General features: G+C 34.3%; 1 protein-coding gene across 1 annotated transcript in view; it reads left to right on the top strand.

The window, feature by feature from the left end:
- LOC120631161 overlaps nucleotides 1–16,833 on the top strand; it is a 147,478-nt gene that overhangs the window by 113,781 nt on the left and 16,864 nt on the right. Inside the window, exons 6-12 of the mRNA XM_039900619.1 lie at nucleotides 605–769; nucleotides 4,312–4,416; nucleotides 10,790–10,855; nucleotides 14,729–14,849; nucleotides 15,615–15,804; nucleotides 16,464–16,576; nucleotides 16,677–16,816. Coding sequence (XP_039756553.1) covers nucleotides 605–769; nucleotides 4,312–4,416; nucleotides 10,790–10,855; nucleotides 14,729–14,849; nucleotides 15,615–15,804; nucleotides 16,464–16,576; nucleotides 16,677–16,816 — 900 coding nt within the window. The remainder of the gene's footprint in view (nucleotides 1–604; nucleotides 770–4,311; nucleotides 4,417–10,789; nucleotides 10,856–14,728; nucleotides 14,850–15,614; nucleotides 15,805–16,463; nucleotides 16,577–16,676; nucleotides 16,817–16,833) is intronic.

Below are 16,833 nucleotides of genomic sequence, written 5' to 3' on the forward strand. Positions count from 1 at the left end.
AAATGCGAATAAAACAACCGTACCGCTCAGTAGCTAGTTAATTTCTGGCAACTAAAACATTTGTACGCTCGCAATCATCTGCGGTTTTCAAATATCTATACAATGTAACATCAAAGCTAAATGGAATACATCTGCATCGTTTTAAAGCTCAAATTCATTCCCATTTCTACAGAAAACGTCATAGGCGGCAAGTTTGTAAAATATAACTTAGCAGAACAGTTTGCATCTTCAACAAGAGTGATATGTCGTCCATTTTATTTGCTTATCGTTTTGTGCGAACTTTTGGATTATAATGCCTTTCGGAGCTATGTGAAGTGAGCGGAGTGAGTGTGCTATGTGAGTGAGCAAGTGATATTTAATTTCGGGTAGTTAAATATCACTTGCTTTAAAGTAAAGGAAAACATTGCTAGGAAATCTGCGTCCCTGGGATTTCTCCATAATATTCGCAAAGGCGAGTGAAGTCTACCAATTTTTCACTTTGCCAGCGTAAAGCTAAGGATAAATCCTTGTCATTCTGAGAGGAGATCCGTGCCCTGTAGTAAGCCTGTAATAGGCTGATATGTTGATGGTGATGCTTTAATTTTTGTTCTGTTTCCTGCATTAGGTTTGGTCAACCCAGTCCAGCTCCGCCCGAGGTGTGCGCATATGACGCCGACCTGGAGTGCTCATACTTTCGCAGAAGGCCCCGGTCGGTGTGCAGCCAACCTGACCCCAAACGGTACACCTGGATGCCAGAGGATGAAGACTTCACCCGCATGGAGTGGCCACAGTGAGTTCTGAGAGTTCCAACCATCATATTATACAGTAGTAATGAATAGTGTCTTGTAATCAATCTTTTCATTACTATTTTTATATATTTATTTTAATATAATGAGTAATAATAATAATATTATTAGGTTTTTTTACGTATTAATAATATTATTAAAATTATTATTATTACTTTTTAGGGTAAAGGATAACAAGTGTGGTAAAAGAAATAAAAATAAACAGAATAGCAAAAGATTTAACTGAGCTGTACACCCTTTCTGTCTTGTGTTACACACAGACATTGTTATATATAACTATAAGATGTACTGCTTGTAACACTTAACATGAATAAATGTATTTTCTTTCTTTCTTTAGATTTTCTTTATATATGATTGTTTGTTATTATTTTCTTAACAACTTCAAAATTAACTTTACAATCAAAAGTAACCAAAAGATTGTTTCTATGATAAGACAGGTAAGAAAAAATATTATTAAGATGATAATTGATTGAAGATGTCTTTATCAACTTCTTTAGCGTATTCTTGAGTATTTTGACAAAGGAGCGCGACGTTTTGACATTTACAAAAAAACAGCCCAGAGCTACGAAAGTTCGTTGTCTACCGCTATAACTTGGAGAGCGTGTTAAGTTGACTATGTTATTATAGGGAAGAGGAATACTTTAAAAAAAAAATTGTAGCACAAGGGTTTTAAGCACAACGGTCTAAAAATAAACCTTGGTATTTGTTATGAACATCTCATAATATCTTCGAAACATATTTTTTTGTTGGTAACAATTCATTTTCAAGCTTTTGATGATAAATAACAAGCGACGGGCGTTCGATAATTAATCCCACTCTCATTGGAACAGCGTGGTGGTAGCGGGCTAACCTGTCAGGGTGTAAGACAGTAAACCCATGGGGAACGGGTTTAATATAAGGCATAATCTATTTTAATATATTTTAATGGTACCCAATGGGTTTATATTATATTAATATAACTGTCATATAGCTCTATCCAAAGAACATTCAGAAATTATAAATTTCTATATTTCCCCTGTGAAGCATCGAGCCCGGGAGCTACAAAGTATAACCTCTGCGCCAAGGAAGTTGATGTTGATGTGGATGAGGAATAATATTGTGTTGTTTAACATCATCATCTCATAATATCAGCTTTAATTTTCCATCCTCCTATAAAAGGCTTGAACTGGAACTTTTTAATGAGCCCTCTGTGAATCAATTAGTTACGATAGAAGCGATATTTTACACAATGACCCTCTTAGCTACGTCAATTTCGAAGGTAATTTCGGAATACTTAAGTTGGCGAAAGTAAGAGTCAATATTTAATTAGGGATTCCTCCCTACAGTATAAACACAAAGGTACAGTTTCATTTTAATATAACTGAAGGGTTTTATAGGGTTTATGAAGCCGTGATAGCCCAGTGGATAGGAGTTCGACTTAATTTTTGGGGGCCCAGTTTGAATCCCAGCACGCACGAGCGAGTAGCGCGGTGGTTCTTTGACCTATTTACCATCTCTACTATAACAGTTGAAGTACCGTACCCAGCGTTGGGACAGTTATTGATCCAACCCAGAAATCGGACCCAGGACTTTTGATCCGTAGTCAGACAGAAGACAGTAATATAAAACCCTTTCATCATATCGGTCCATCACCGGCCCACTACACGGGCCTCCTCCCACAATGAGATTGGCTATTGCTTTTTACAACACATTCCTTAAGCTCATAATGTCAAGGCATTACCAATCCACTACAAGGCACGGGTCTCCTCCCACAATGAAGAAGGGTTTGAGCCGTAGTCCACCACCAATCCGCACTTCACACTCGTTCTAGAACATTATGGAAAACTCTCAGGCATGCAGGTTTCTTTACGATGTTTTCACGATTTTAATTGCATTAAAACTCGAACTAAGGATTTAAGCGATCTGCTAGGGAGAATATTCTCCGAATGATGAAATGTAAGTCTCAAAGTTACTCGGAATCCTTCACAATAAAAGCTGCAACGCTGTGTTATGCACTCCCTGATGATATTCGTCGCTCTAAACCCCTAGCTATTTTCAAAAGCCGTGTTAGGCATCACTATTTGTCATTATAATTTTGTTGTTCGTATATGTCTACTTATATATCTATAGTAAATATATATAAGTATTTATTATTGTATTTATGTATATATATATATATTATTTATTTTTCTCTTTTAATAATTTATTATATTAGTTATTAGTATAAGTTATAAGTATGTACTTTAGTGTGTAAATTTATGTATTGTTTATTGTAATTGCGCTTTCCCGTCTCTCATGTATTATTGTGTACTATCGTTAAGGTTACCTGGCAGAGATCACTTTTAGTGATAAGGTCGTATTTTGCTTTTAATTTTTTTTTTAACATATTTTTAATTTCTCCTTTACTACGCAATAAAGATGTTTAAATAAAATAAATAAAACTTAGAAAAGTGGGGGCATGCTGAAATTGAAACTCGGACCCCCGAAATGGAAGCTGAAGTCATAACCTACTATCACTGATCATCTCATGATAATATATACGTTTTCACTTTCCAATCCATATATATAGTTAAAAGCTTTATTAGTAATCGACATGTTAATTACCTTGTGGTATTACTGAAGCCTTTGTCGATCATAGATGTTGCCAACCTAATGTAACTGTTAATCGCACGTGTAATTAATTGATATATAATACATAGCTATGATAATATAAATACAAACTTGGCTCGGTAGCGTGTATGAAATAATTGGGTGGGCGGTGTAGCATTTATCCGAGTAAATAATCATAATACCCTACCCCACTAATTATTACACAAGTGGGATGTTTAGCTTGGAAACATCTTAATGGAAGAGATGCTGTTTTTCGGTCTCGGATCGGTTTGGTTCATTTCAATTAAGAAATTTCTCAATGACAAGCTTCCTAAGAAGAAGTCAGCTCTGCTCGCATATCTCCGCAAGATGAGATTCAAAATTCCTTTATTTCAAGTAGGCCCAGTTTATAAGCACTTTTAAAACGTCTACTCAGTCTGTTTATAGAGACCCTACCACCGGTTCGGAAGGCAGATTAGATACAAAATTTCATTAAACGATGGAAAAGAACAATTGCTTCATGCCGGCTTCTTGCCGCCAGAATCTGCCTTCCGAACCGGTGTTAGTATTACTACAAACGTTTCAGAAGTGGTCTTTCTAAAGAGTTAGGAAATTGCGTAGTCCCACTCCATGCCACTAGCTCGACCTAACGCGCTCTTCGTGGACATGATGTCCTGGTATCGGATAATTATTTATTTATTTTTAGATATTACGAGTTGAAATCTAACAATCTTTTAAAATTCCGGAGCTCTGTTGCTACGTGAAAGCAAGACAATTTATTTACTTTTGCATTTTCTCATATATAATATCTCTCTCAGTCATAATATGACTTTATTCTGGGGACTACTAGGTAAACATAAAATTTAAGGAAATATACGAAGCAATTAAGATTACCTACAACTGCTTAGTCAGTACAATAATACAATCATATAAATCGGATTGTCCGACTCTCTTTCAGATCGGTAATAGAAGATAACGCGGGTTGGCCGCAAAGTTACAATGTCGACCAAATCGCGTCAGTGAGCCGAGGAGGCTCTCTACCTAGACCCCCTTCGATAATTCCGTAAGTATTATTATATTTTCTATCCTTTTACCCGGCCCCTACAAAAAAACGGTTTTATTAAACTTACACCTGTGTGTGTGAGTGTGTGTGCTTATATATGTGTGTGTGTGATGTGTGTGTGACTGTGGCATCGCAGCTCCCAAACGGACACTGATAAAATACCGGATAACATATTTTTTTCGCAACGATATTAAATAAAAGGCTTAATTAGTGGAATTATGTACATTATGTTGACAGGCAATGAGGAATATTACCTAACGAAATGAAAATTAAATACTTGAAAATGATTTTTTTTTGTGAGACCAATGCCATAGATCGTTGAGGAAAGAAGAGTGATGTCTGGTACGTTATGCTAATATTTTAATTTAATTACATTTATCTAATTAAATTATTTTGGAGTTTTTAGAATTTTTAATTTAATTTTAATATTATATAGATGTCTTTTTATTAGCACTATCGAAAAGGACGCTGTTTTTAATATAATATTATTTTGGTACTAAGGCACTATGGTTTACGAAGAGCACATTTAAAGAAAAGGTTAAAATCCTTTTTCTTAAAATCATGCCATATATCATAAGTATATGGCGCTAGATTCATAACAACAAAAGCGTTGGGTTTTAACTGAAATTTGCTATGTGAGACAAATGCTAGAAAATGGTTACAGCCACAGAATTAAGAACTTTCAGAAACCGTAAATATGACGAATGCTTAAAGCAGCAAAAACCGCTCCACTTTAGTAGTGCTTCTCGAATAGGCGGTTAGTCATTTCACTCCTAAGCAGTTGACAGTAATAATTTTACATCTAATGTTCTAAACGCTTACCATAAAATGGGAAAAGTTTATGGGCTAACAATTCCGCGGGTGTGAAGTGGGATGTGCGCGGGGCGTTTTCACTGTTTTTGGACACAATGCATTACGCACTGCATGTAGTAATGGCTGAATAAGGGTTCTGCATGTTTTTAATTCTGTGGCTTTAGCTTAGCATTGACCTAAATAAAAGTATGCAGGTGTTATCAGGTGGAAATAATAACTACAAATCTGTTTGAATCTAAATGAAAATAGGTACATTAAAACCTAATTTATTATTTATCAGTACATACGATATTATTCCGACCCTTCAAAAAAGGATAAACCTACGAAAACCCAAGTAAAAAATAAGTAAGCTACGAGTAGGTATATGAAGAACTGATACCGATTTATGAAAAACTTTATTATCATATCATGAACTTTCACTTTAACCTTTAGTCTCTATATTAAAGCCTATAAAGGGTTATTCTTAGTTTTATATATAAAAGTAGAAAATATGGTGGCAAAAGATAAAAATATAACTGGTAAATCACGAGTGTAAATAACGTATTTCTAACTTCGTTTATTTTTAGCTCCCGGCGCAAAACAACAGGGTGTATAATACCGTGTGTGTGTGTGTGGTGTGTGTGTGTGTCTCTGTGTGTGAGTGTGTATTTATTTATTTATTTTATATATATAGTTAATTTGTACACAAGAAAAAGAAAAAAAAATTTACACAACTTGAAAAATTGAAATTTAAAAAGTAGGGTACAAAAGGCGGCCTTATCGCTTAGAAGCGATCTCTTCCAAGCAACCTTAGGAATAGGAAAACCAAGATAAACCGATTGCTGGGGTGTAATATTAATACATACATATTTACTTACTTACGAGTAATTACACACTAATACTTATCCAAACAAAACTCATTAAATAATGATTTAAAAAATAATAATATCTATCTCTATATATATAAAAGAGAAAGTGTGTGGGTATGTTCCGTATAGGCTCCGAAACGGCTGGATCGATTTCAATAAAACTTTCAGGGAATCTCCGGATTGACCTGGCGAGTAATCTTGTAAAGTTTGGTCAAACTGTCAAATACAGCTTTTATTAAAAATTTTATGATATAAGTTTATTGTTTAAATAAAATAAAGCAAAATCTAGCTCAACGAAGCGGGCTGGGTACGCTAGTATACTATAAAATACTATACATACATATGAGTAAGAATAAATCAACTAATGCCGTCTTTACTGCTCAAGATAAAATGTATAATGAATGTAATAGGTAATGGCTAGGGTGGCGAGATTTAAAATTACCTATATGTATTCCAGAATACTAATACAGAGTTGGATTTTAAAAGAGTATAGCAGAGCTTTTTGGGTCAGAGTTCGTCCGGGGAAGTACTATCGCAATGATTATTTCTGCCGTAAATAACATCTTTTTCAATCTAGCTACTTTTTTATATGTTTTAAATTATACAAATTACCTTTACTTTAAACATTCTCACCGGTGCATGAACGTAGATAAAATAAATAAAATTTCATATAAACCCGAATTTAAAAGGGTAAGCTATACTTAGAACCTGACCCGTTTTATATAAAGCTTATTACAAAATCATTAACTTTACCTTCAACCTTTCGTGAAAATGTCATTTCTATATTTAATCTAATTAATCGACCTTTTCTAATTTTAATTAAAAGTAGGTCACATGGAATGAAAGAATTATTTATATCATGTAACATTTAACATAATATTAATGTCGATAATGAAGATTCGTCAATTCCATCGTTTCTTCATTATTTACATATTTTTTGCTGCTTTTAAAGTTCTTTTTTTAAATTATAAGTCTAAAAAAATGTACCCCTACTCTTAACAAAAACTGTTCAACTCGTTTAGATTACAAAATTAGGTTCAAAACGCGTAAATCTAATAAATTTTGAAGAACTTTAGCTCAGTTTAAGCAAAAAAATATTTTATAAGTTACCTCTAACACCAATTTCAAGTAGGTAAGGCTTTTAGTTATTTATTTATTAAATATGGGATTAAATTTAAAAAAAAATGCTATACAAGATGTAAGTATTACTTTCTGCTTATTTAAGTATAGTTTATTCTATTTAGGTAACTAAAAATTACAAGGAGATTTTAGATCGCGTATTAGTTTGCAACGTTCTGAAATCGAAGGGGGTTTGTGTGTGTGTGTGAAATGGAGTCCAGTCATGTCACGCACAATGGTGTGCATAGAGGGCACGCACAGGGTATGCAGATGACATAAAATGACATAAATCTCCAGTACGAGTTATAAAAAACTTAAGGATAGACATTGTGAGAGTTATAAAAAGTCTACCTTTCAGTATTTGTAACTCGTACTGGAGATTTTTTTCCTTTTATATCATCTGCATACTCTGTGCATATCCTCTAGGCACGCCACTGGTCACGCATTATATTGTGAGTATAGGTCTATCTATAGCCTGCTGAGTGACTCTTAACTTTCTTATGAGGCCCGTAGTCAGAAATGGACCATAACTATTTCATGTTAAGGGGTGTAATAAATTGTCTCGCACGGCCCCCAGTAGCAATAACTCGCTCATCCGGCTCCGACGAGCTATTAGGGCTGCAGACTATTAAGAAACTCATGTAACATTTACACCACTCATCTCCTCCGCTGACCTCTCAGGAAGCTCTAAAGGTCATGTAATACAAGATTGCATTACTAATAGTAATAAGTGTCCGAAACGATCATTTGAGATTTTAATAATTGCTCAAGATAGGGTCGTGATAAATAACTTTAGTGAAATAATTAAAACATCTTTTAAATTTGAAAATAAAATTACCCCACAACATGTATAACACTAAAATAAAATATTTATAACTGAATCGAAAATATTATTATAATTTTAATAAGAATAAAATTTATTTAGCATAAACTAAACAGAGCATCTGAACTAACTCAACTTATGTAGTATAGTTATGAAATATCCATAATTTTAATTATTTCCTTTAAATTCAATTACCGACAGGATTTATTAGTTTTTCTGTTTGTTTTAAACGCCATTTTAGCGGTATCCTTTTATATTACAAAATACTTATAAAATGTCTCTTTGTCTTTGCATTCATGAGCGACATAATAAATATGGCAGAATTTCATATAGAAATAAGCAAATTAAAAAGTTTTACAGACAAATTGTGTCGAGATTGGTTTGAATAAAATATTAGAAATAATATTATATGAGCACTAGCAAGTTTAAAATAAGATCTTTTCCATGAACTTTACTTATTCATGGATAAGACCTTATTTATAACTTGCTGGTGAGAAAATAAATTTGTATGTTCTTAACATCTTAAAATGCAATCAAGAGTAACGGAATATCCTATTTTCAGCAAGAACAATCCTAATTATTATTTCAAGATTGAAGATGTATATAGAATACTAGCTGTCCCGGCGAGCTGCGTACCGCAAAACAATTTTTTTTATGAATACTATATTTTAACACTTTTTATCCTATTCCGGACTAAGAATAATACAAAAAAATCTAATATCATAAAAATTGGTCCAGCCGTTCTTGAGTAATAAATGGTGTAACTAACACAACTTTATTTTACATATATAAATTTTCAAACATTTAACAGATAATTCATCTTCATTGATAAACGAAAATCAGAAGTTTTTCTAGTCGATTTTGTGTTGTATTCTGTTGGACCGCATATCTTAAATATCTACACATCACAGATCGAAGATCGGCAAGAAATATGAGTATGAAAGGCAGGTATATAAATGAGTACCCTCTTTCTTTAATTGGGGTTCGTAATAATTCTATCCGCGTGGTACTGTGTAGCAATTAGACGGTCTTAACCGTTGCTAGCAATTAGGATAGCGTACTTATACCGTTACATTTTATCTACATTCATCTCATTTACTGCTTTTACGTGAAAATTTTTTTATAAACCAAAGTGCCGAAGATGTTAATTTATGTTAGCGAACGTAGGGATGGGACCTGAATAACACTAGTTTTTACTTATTTCATTTTGAACTTTAATCAAGCAGATACTTCCTCTAATAAATATTCATTCCAAATGGATCCTCTTAAATGCACTGCTTCTACTTTTATACGACTCAGATACCGTTTATAATTTTGACAACAAAACGAACCAATAATAATATTTTACGAAATCACTTTCCGGTTAGTTATTTCGCAAAATATATAGTTATTATCAGTGTCATGCATAGAGGGTATACACATGGTATGCAGATGATATAAAATCAAAAAAAAAACCCAAGTACGAGCTATAAATACTTAAGGGTAGGGTTTTTAAAAGTCTCACAATGCCTATCCTTAAGTTTTTTACATAACTTATCTGAGATTTTCTTCATTATATAGCATCTGTATACCCTGTGCATACCCTCTATGAACGACTTACGACGAACTTAGATAAGAAATATTACGAATTATATAAAGCAAATTAGAATTAATAATCTTCTAGTGACATAAGCACAAGTTTATGACGTGGTATCAGCCAGGTGGACAACCGTTAACATTTATTTCATAGATATGTAGATAAAATAATCTAAGTAAAACTTAGATTCTTAAGACCGGACATAGTATAGTCGAAAAGTCCAACTTTGTGCCAATACGTTCTACTACAACTGATCATACTACTCATCAGCAAGATCCCAAGGGAAACGAAAACTGGAACGAAGAATAACATCTTGGCTAAAAACCAAATGCCAATCAATGGCTTGGAAAAACACTCGTTCCTTATTCAAAGGCGCGGCATCAAGGATTCAAGTTGAAAGACTTGGAAAGAAGATGGCACTTTAGGAAAAAGATTGTCAATAACATGACGCGAATAAAATCGTTAAAGACCGCGATGTCGTGTTAGACTAACTTTGAGGGTCTAAGCTCTTAATCCATCTTGTCTATTAGAGAGGAGGCCGAACAATATGACTCTCGATGAAAACCAAACAAAGGGCAGTTATTTCGAAACAGCCGTTTATAATTATTTATTTCTTACATATAGGTAAATAAGAAGTTATTGCGCCGTTAGTTTTATTTATTATACAAATACATGAATTCAAGTTTCTGACCATACATATAACTGTAATAAATGTGAAAGTATGTCTGTTTGTTTGTAATCTAATGTTTGACTAAACGACTAAGCTTAATGGAATTTGCTTAATAAGATACGAAGTTTTTCTGAAAATTGCCCCTGGGACCATTCCAACTGGAGGTTAATAAATAAACTTTGTTACCTATCAATGGCATAACAGCACACGCGATATTGACAAAATTTGGCATAGATATCGCAAATCCGTGTGCCTCGTGTGTCATTTTCTACCTACATTTACTTATTCGATCGCGTTAAAGTTTTGTATGAAATCGATTTGTATGAAATCGAAAGAACGCCATCTAGTGATAATACTAAAACAAATCGATTTAGTTATCTTGGGTAGAAAATCACACAAGGCACCCTGCAGACATGCAAAGGATACATTAAAATGTATAAATGGTGGATTTTTAAAAACCGACATACAGTTCGCCGGCCAATGTTTGATATCTAGATATTAAGTGTGTGAAAATGTTTCAATAGCTGTCCCGCCCACACTCCGATACCTCCGCCACCCCCACCACCGCCTCTCACCATACCACCGCACAGGTAATTAATTAGCGTCAATAGCCTTAACTTAATACATCAAACATTATTAAGTACTCAATAAGGCTCATTTGCTGCGACAACGTTTTATCTCCTAGAAGTATCATGATTTTTACACGTTTTCATAGTAACACGCGTTTTGACGTACAAAAGGTACAAATGTTTGAAAAATAAAATTTATTTTTGGGGCTATTGAAATGACATCAATTGTAAAGTAAACCCATAGAACCACTACTAAATTATAATTTTAATTACCAACGATAGCGCTCATTTGAAACCCTTAAACAAGTTTTTGAGAAATAGTATTTTTTTCATAAAACATTCTTACAGCAAATGATCAATTTACTTATAGGTTAGGCCTGAATTGCATTTATTAGCATAGATTCGCAATTTGTCCGCGGAAAAAATAGCTTTAGGACGGAATTTACTTTCGAATTTAATTTTAATAACGTAGAAGTGTTGCATTTTATTTTACAGTTCACACGTTAAAGTTTGCTTAAAACTGTTAAAGTGTATGAAAGGGTGCTTAATCATGCAAACGGAATTGTAACTGAAGGATGCTTCCATACTTTGTGCGAAAACAGGGACTCGGCGTACATGCTGTAACGGTACCCACAGTTAAATGCGAATTGAAGCGGATAAATGTGATTCAGTCCTTATTTTTAAATTGTTGCTTTTGCACTGCTAGCATAGGAAGGAGACAAAAAACTCAAGTCATACAATTTTCTTGTTCTCTAAATTTTACTACTATAGTACTATACTATACTACTACTGTATGTGTACTATATATATATATATATTTATATATATATTTGGACACCATTTCCACCTATGCGCGTGCCACGCTGGTATACTGGATAAAATTATGGGAGAAGATAAACATTTCGTCCTCTCCCAATGGAGATTTTCTCCATCTCATGCATGAATGTTTAGTTACGTAGTTTTATGAAATTCTGATACTGTTTGATACATGTACTAGAGACAAAATATGATTTGGTAAAATAACATCGCTATAAAATAACTTGGCAGAGCAAACTGTAATAAATCAAAATCTTTGTTCTACGTTGCTTGCTGCTGACCAGAGGTGTGCTAGGCAGCTGAGCAGTGAGCGAGGATAAAAATAGGCTACGAAACTATGTGACTGTTGCCCGTTTTCACTAACAACGAACAAGGCAATTCCTAGTGCAAATACAAGTAACGTCTAATCTCAGGAGACTCCTAGGCATACATAAACTGTTACAGTTATAAGTTATTACGTAAGAGCTGGTGAAACGGTTTTTTCTATACACATCGCCTAAATAATAAGGTATTGATTGCATTGCCTAGGTTTAGTCAAACTGGGCATAATTCTACTAATGCTACACTTAGCATTCTAGGTGGTGTAGCGCTTCTTAGGGTAACCCCAGCTCACATATATAGCAAACATCTCTGTATACAATAACATAGCTTATAAACTTATTATACATAAAGTCATATGTGTAATGACTAGTGAGTATATGGTAAGTCAACTTGGCCGCATGACATGGCAACGAGTGGGTATGGTACGGAGGAGTGTGCGGACTCCCCTGCCCGCGACGCCTGTGTTAGACCGCTCTGATTTCACACCGGTAACCTGAATAAGTACTAGTTAGAAGTTGACTCATTATAAAATACCCATTAACCATATGGCTTCGTTCAATACGATGCAGCCTGTGCTTAGCTGAAGTATGAAACTAAAAAGTCCTTACCCACTAAGTATCATCATGATGATACTGAAATTACTTAGTAAATAAATAATATTAGCTAAATATTTACAGTGTTCTAAGTAGCTCAGCACATCTCTGGTCTAAAAGTATCGATTACTTTATTAATAAATCCTTAGTTAGTTCTGTAAATGAATAACCAATAATACGTATTTGAATTGAACGTAAGTTAATAAAATATACATTTTATTTTATTATTATTTTCTAAGTTATCAGAATGATTATATTGATTCGTTATCAATGTCGGCGTTTAGGTAAAACAGTTGGTTCCCTTTATTAATGGAGAAAAAGACAAAGCGTGCTTTGAGCTTTAAGTAAAATAACTATTTCTAGTTTTCCCTCTACGCCGATATTATTTCAAGATCTCCTAGCTCTATTTAATTATTACTTATCTATTCATTTTCATATATATTTGTTAACCGTAGGTATAATTTAAGTGCATTCTAAAGCATATGCTTTAGAATCACTTACATTCTAATTCACATAATTCTCACATAATTATTTTCATCCTCATGCCTTTAGTATTATGGGGCGGGATCAATTTGTATCTGATTAGATTATACTTTTCAAAATATGTTTTGTTTCGTTAGTTAATGTCCAAAAACATTTAAGTTTTGTTATTAATTCTTCTATCACTGATATGTCGGGCATATCAGTATGTCTACATTTGTAAAAGTGTGGTGATGGCCCATAAATGGTTTTATAGGTTTAATACATCCCGTACGTAGTATTGTATCGATAAATATTTTCGCTAGCGTCGTTAATTTTTGAATATAAAAAGAGTTATATGATACGTAAAAATAATATTATAAAGTATCAAAGAATTTTAACGCAACTGAATTACTATATAGGTGTGTTAGTAAGACCGTGTACAAGTAATAGTGAGTTTTGGTACCTATCAATTTCGGAAACGCGTCCTTAAAAGTAAATACATTAGGTTAATTTTACTATGAACTTAAACTGGTTTTATTCAGACCTAAGAAACTAAGAGTTAAAAACCGGTTTTCAAGTATCGGTCAATCTATGCTTATAACAGTTTATAGGTACTTAGCGTTTCAATTCACGAAAAATCGACGCTTCGGAAGTTTGTAATCACATACTTCGAGTAAAAAATGTTTTTTGTTTAACAACGATTTTGTTTTCACGACACGCAACTTTGGGTTTAATTAAATCATTAGTATTCTTATTTAAAATCGCCTGTATCATAGATTAAGGTGGAACCACACCGCATTGTGTGTTATTCGTAACATGGCCCATGGGCGCATACGGTAAAATGTGTACGGTTGATTCGTATACTATTGCTTTATTCTACGCATTCAAATACATAACGCGAATAGCTAATACGCGTATCCGTTGACTTGTCCGATTTTTGCCACACATCAAAGGAGACATACATATGCTAAATATGCTCGTAGAATGCCCACACTTCGACCACTCATTTGATCACTCGCAGCGTTCGTTTACCTACATATGCACATCATAGAAATTTTTATCACAATACACTGGAAATTTTGTGTACGCGTCACGTTGTCGCCGCGAACGAGCCTCGGAGGACTTAAATTTTAACAAAACACATCTACTAGTTAGCGATTTTATTGTAATTTTTAAACTGCATTCTCTAGAACATTTACCGCAAGCCGTTATGAAGAACAGAAACGTATGACTCCCGAGCGCATGCGCATACGTGTAGTGGTACGGTCGTCGGTGACAACTGTTTTCTATTCTTAAAGTGCCACAGGGCATTTCTAGTATCTTGTTATTCAGATTTCTATGAGTATTAATATATGCAATGATTATATATATATATATATATATATCATGTCATTGTCATGATTATATATATATAATCATTGTCATGATTATTCAAACATCACACTTATTTGGCATATTCCGCATTCTGTTACGAAGTGTGTAGGCAGTGTAGAATGAAGTGGAACATGGCTATGTTTTTTGTTTGCAAAGTGCAGTGTGGTTCGGCCATTAATATTATGGTAGTTTGTCGCTGCTTCATTTTACAGGCTTTATTCCTATTATCAATATATTAGTATTTTTTCAATTAATGTTACTCTTAGCCTCTTAATTTATATTCATTTCAGAACACACAACCTTATCATGTTTATCTTGATCTTTACAGAACAAAACACGTATCGTTTGCTCGCTCGCACACGTTGACCACATTTGACGACTCGGTCATGCCGGCTGCTGTTACTGGACCTCGATTTAGGAGGGACTGTGAAAGACTTATTGACGGACGTGTAATAATTTTGTTATTATTTAGTAGTAGTAGTAGTAGTAGTAGTAGAGCTTTTTGTTAGAGCTCGTTTGCACAAGTACTACCAGCATGGTTATTCTTACCGCAAAACACTTAGTCGTATGTCTAAATGGCAATCAAAACTGATTAAAAATCAATACTTTCTATATCACGTACTATAAGCTTTAGGCCGTATAATGTAATAGCTACATGAAGTATAATAAAGCCGAAAAGTTTATTGCTACGCGCTAACCTCTAGAAGTTCCAGTCGGAATTAAGAATTCCGCATACGAATGCCTAATTCCTGAGGAAGGTTTAACAACACGCTGCGTCCCTTACAGGCAAAAGAACGTAGTAGGACAGATTTCACGCAGTGGATCAAATCTGCCTGGGTATTTGTGTAAAATAGCGTAAAAAAGAACTTCGATATTATTAATTTTAAACAAATTAATAAAATTAAAGTTTATAATGTTAAAAAGTGGCTTCATACTTACTGCGTACGAAAGATATACTTTTCTATTTAAAGGTTCTTAAAACATAATTAATGAATTGTGGTCGCAAGGCCTGTGTTCCTCGCAGTTTGATGAGAGAAAGGTTGGTTGGTTTAACCCAATTGTAAAGTTCCTGAGCACACCCTACAAAATATATTTTAGGGAATGCCGTTAGAGAAGGCAACCTTTGGACTGTGCTCCAACCAAAAAAGTTTTTTATCTGTTTCGCTACGTATTTATGTGAACAAAAATGTTTATATTCTTTATAATGTTAATAGCCAGAAAACAAGCCGTACGCCACGCTGCCGGTCATGTTCCAGCCGTTTCCGCCATATCCTCAATACATAGCGCAGCCACCGGCGCCGATACACTATCCACCGCCCATAACCCCAATGGTCCATAGTGCTCATACAGGGGTCCCTGTACAACGGCCGACACTGATTGACGGGCCCAAAGTTGTTGTATTAGGTAAATACTTCTTTGGTACTCGTATAAGAGCGTCACTGCTTTTCGCTATTAAAGAAATAATATGTATCTGACGGCCGACTGGCGCAGTTGGCAGCGACACTGCTTTCTGAGTCCAAGGCTGTGAGTTCGATTCCCACAATTCGAAAATGTTTGTGTGATGAAATTGAATGGTTTTGAGTGTCTGGGTATTTATCTGTATGTATGTATATTACTATAAAAATATTTATTAGTCATCCTAGTACCCATAACACAAGCTACGCTTACTTTGGGGTTAGATGGCGATGTGTGTATTGTCTTAGTATATTTATTTATTATTTATTTATTTCTCTATTATAAAGATCGCTTAGGCCCGGGCCCAATTATCCCAGTGCGGATATACATAAACACGCCCTTGTTAACATTAACATTATCATGTTAACAAGGACGTGGCGTGGCGAGGAAAAACTCTTCACAGGTTTCTTCACGATTTTATCCTTCAACGTTAAAGCAGGTGGTATTTGCCTAAAACGCACGTAACTTTGAAGACGTGAGGTGCCAGGGATCGAGCTTGGTGCTCCGAAAGGACGGCTAAAATCTCTGCGGCAAGGCTATCCTCGCTCTATCAGTTTTCTTATATTTTTTTTGTGAGAGTTAATCAGCAATATCTTTGCGTTTTTCAGATACAATTAAGAAAGGAGTAATGCGGACTCAAGCTACCCAGACTGAAGCATGTTTAGGAAGGAAACCACATCCGCCAAATTATTTATCGTTGAGTCCCAGAACAATAAAAAGGGTAATAATGATAATTATTAAACAGTTTGAATTATTAAACAATTGATGATAATAATAAATATTGTCGTATGCACTTAAAATTAACCAATCTTGAATTTTAGGTAAAAATGGTCGCAGCAGGTGTTCAAACTAATGGATATACAGTGGGTGTAAGAAGATTAACGAAATCATTTTCAGAAGTCGGTGGCGACCGATTAGCAGGTCGGGACGACCAAATAGATGTTACCGCATCAGTTGAAAGGTACTAAATAAATATTA

The sequence above is a fragment of the Pararge aegeria genome, chromosome 17 (assembly GCF_905163445.1).
Source record: "Pararge aegeria chromosome 17, ilParAegt1.1, whole genome shotgun sequence".
NCBI classification, from domain to species: Eukaryota; Metazoa; Arthropoda; class Insecta; order Lepidoptera; family Nymphalidae; genus Pararge; species Pararge aegeria.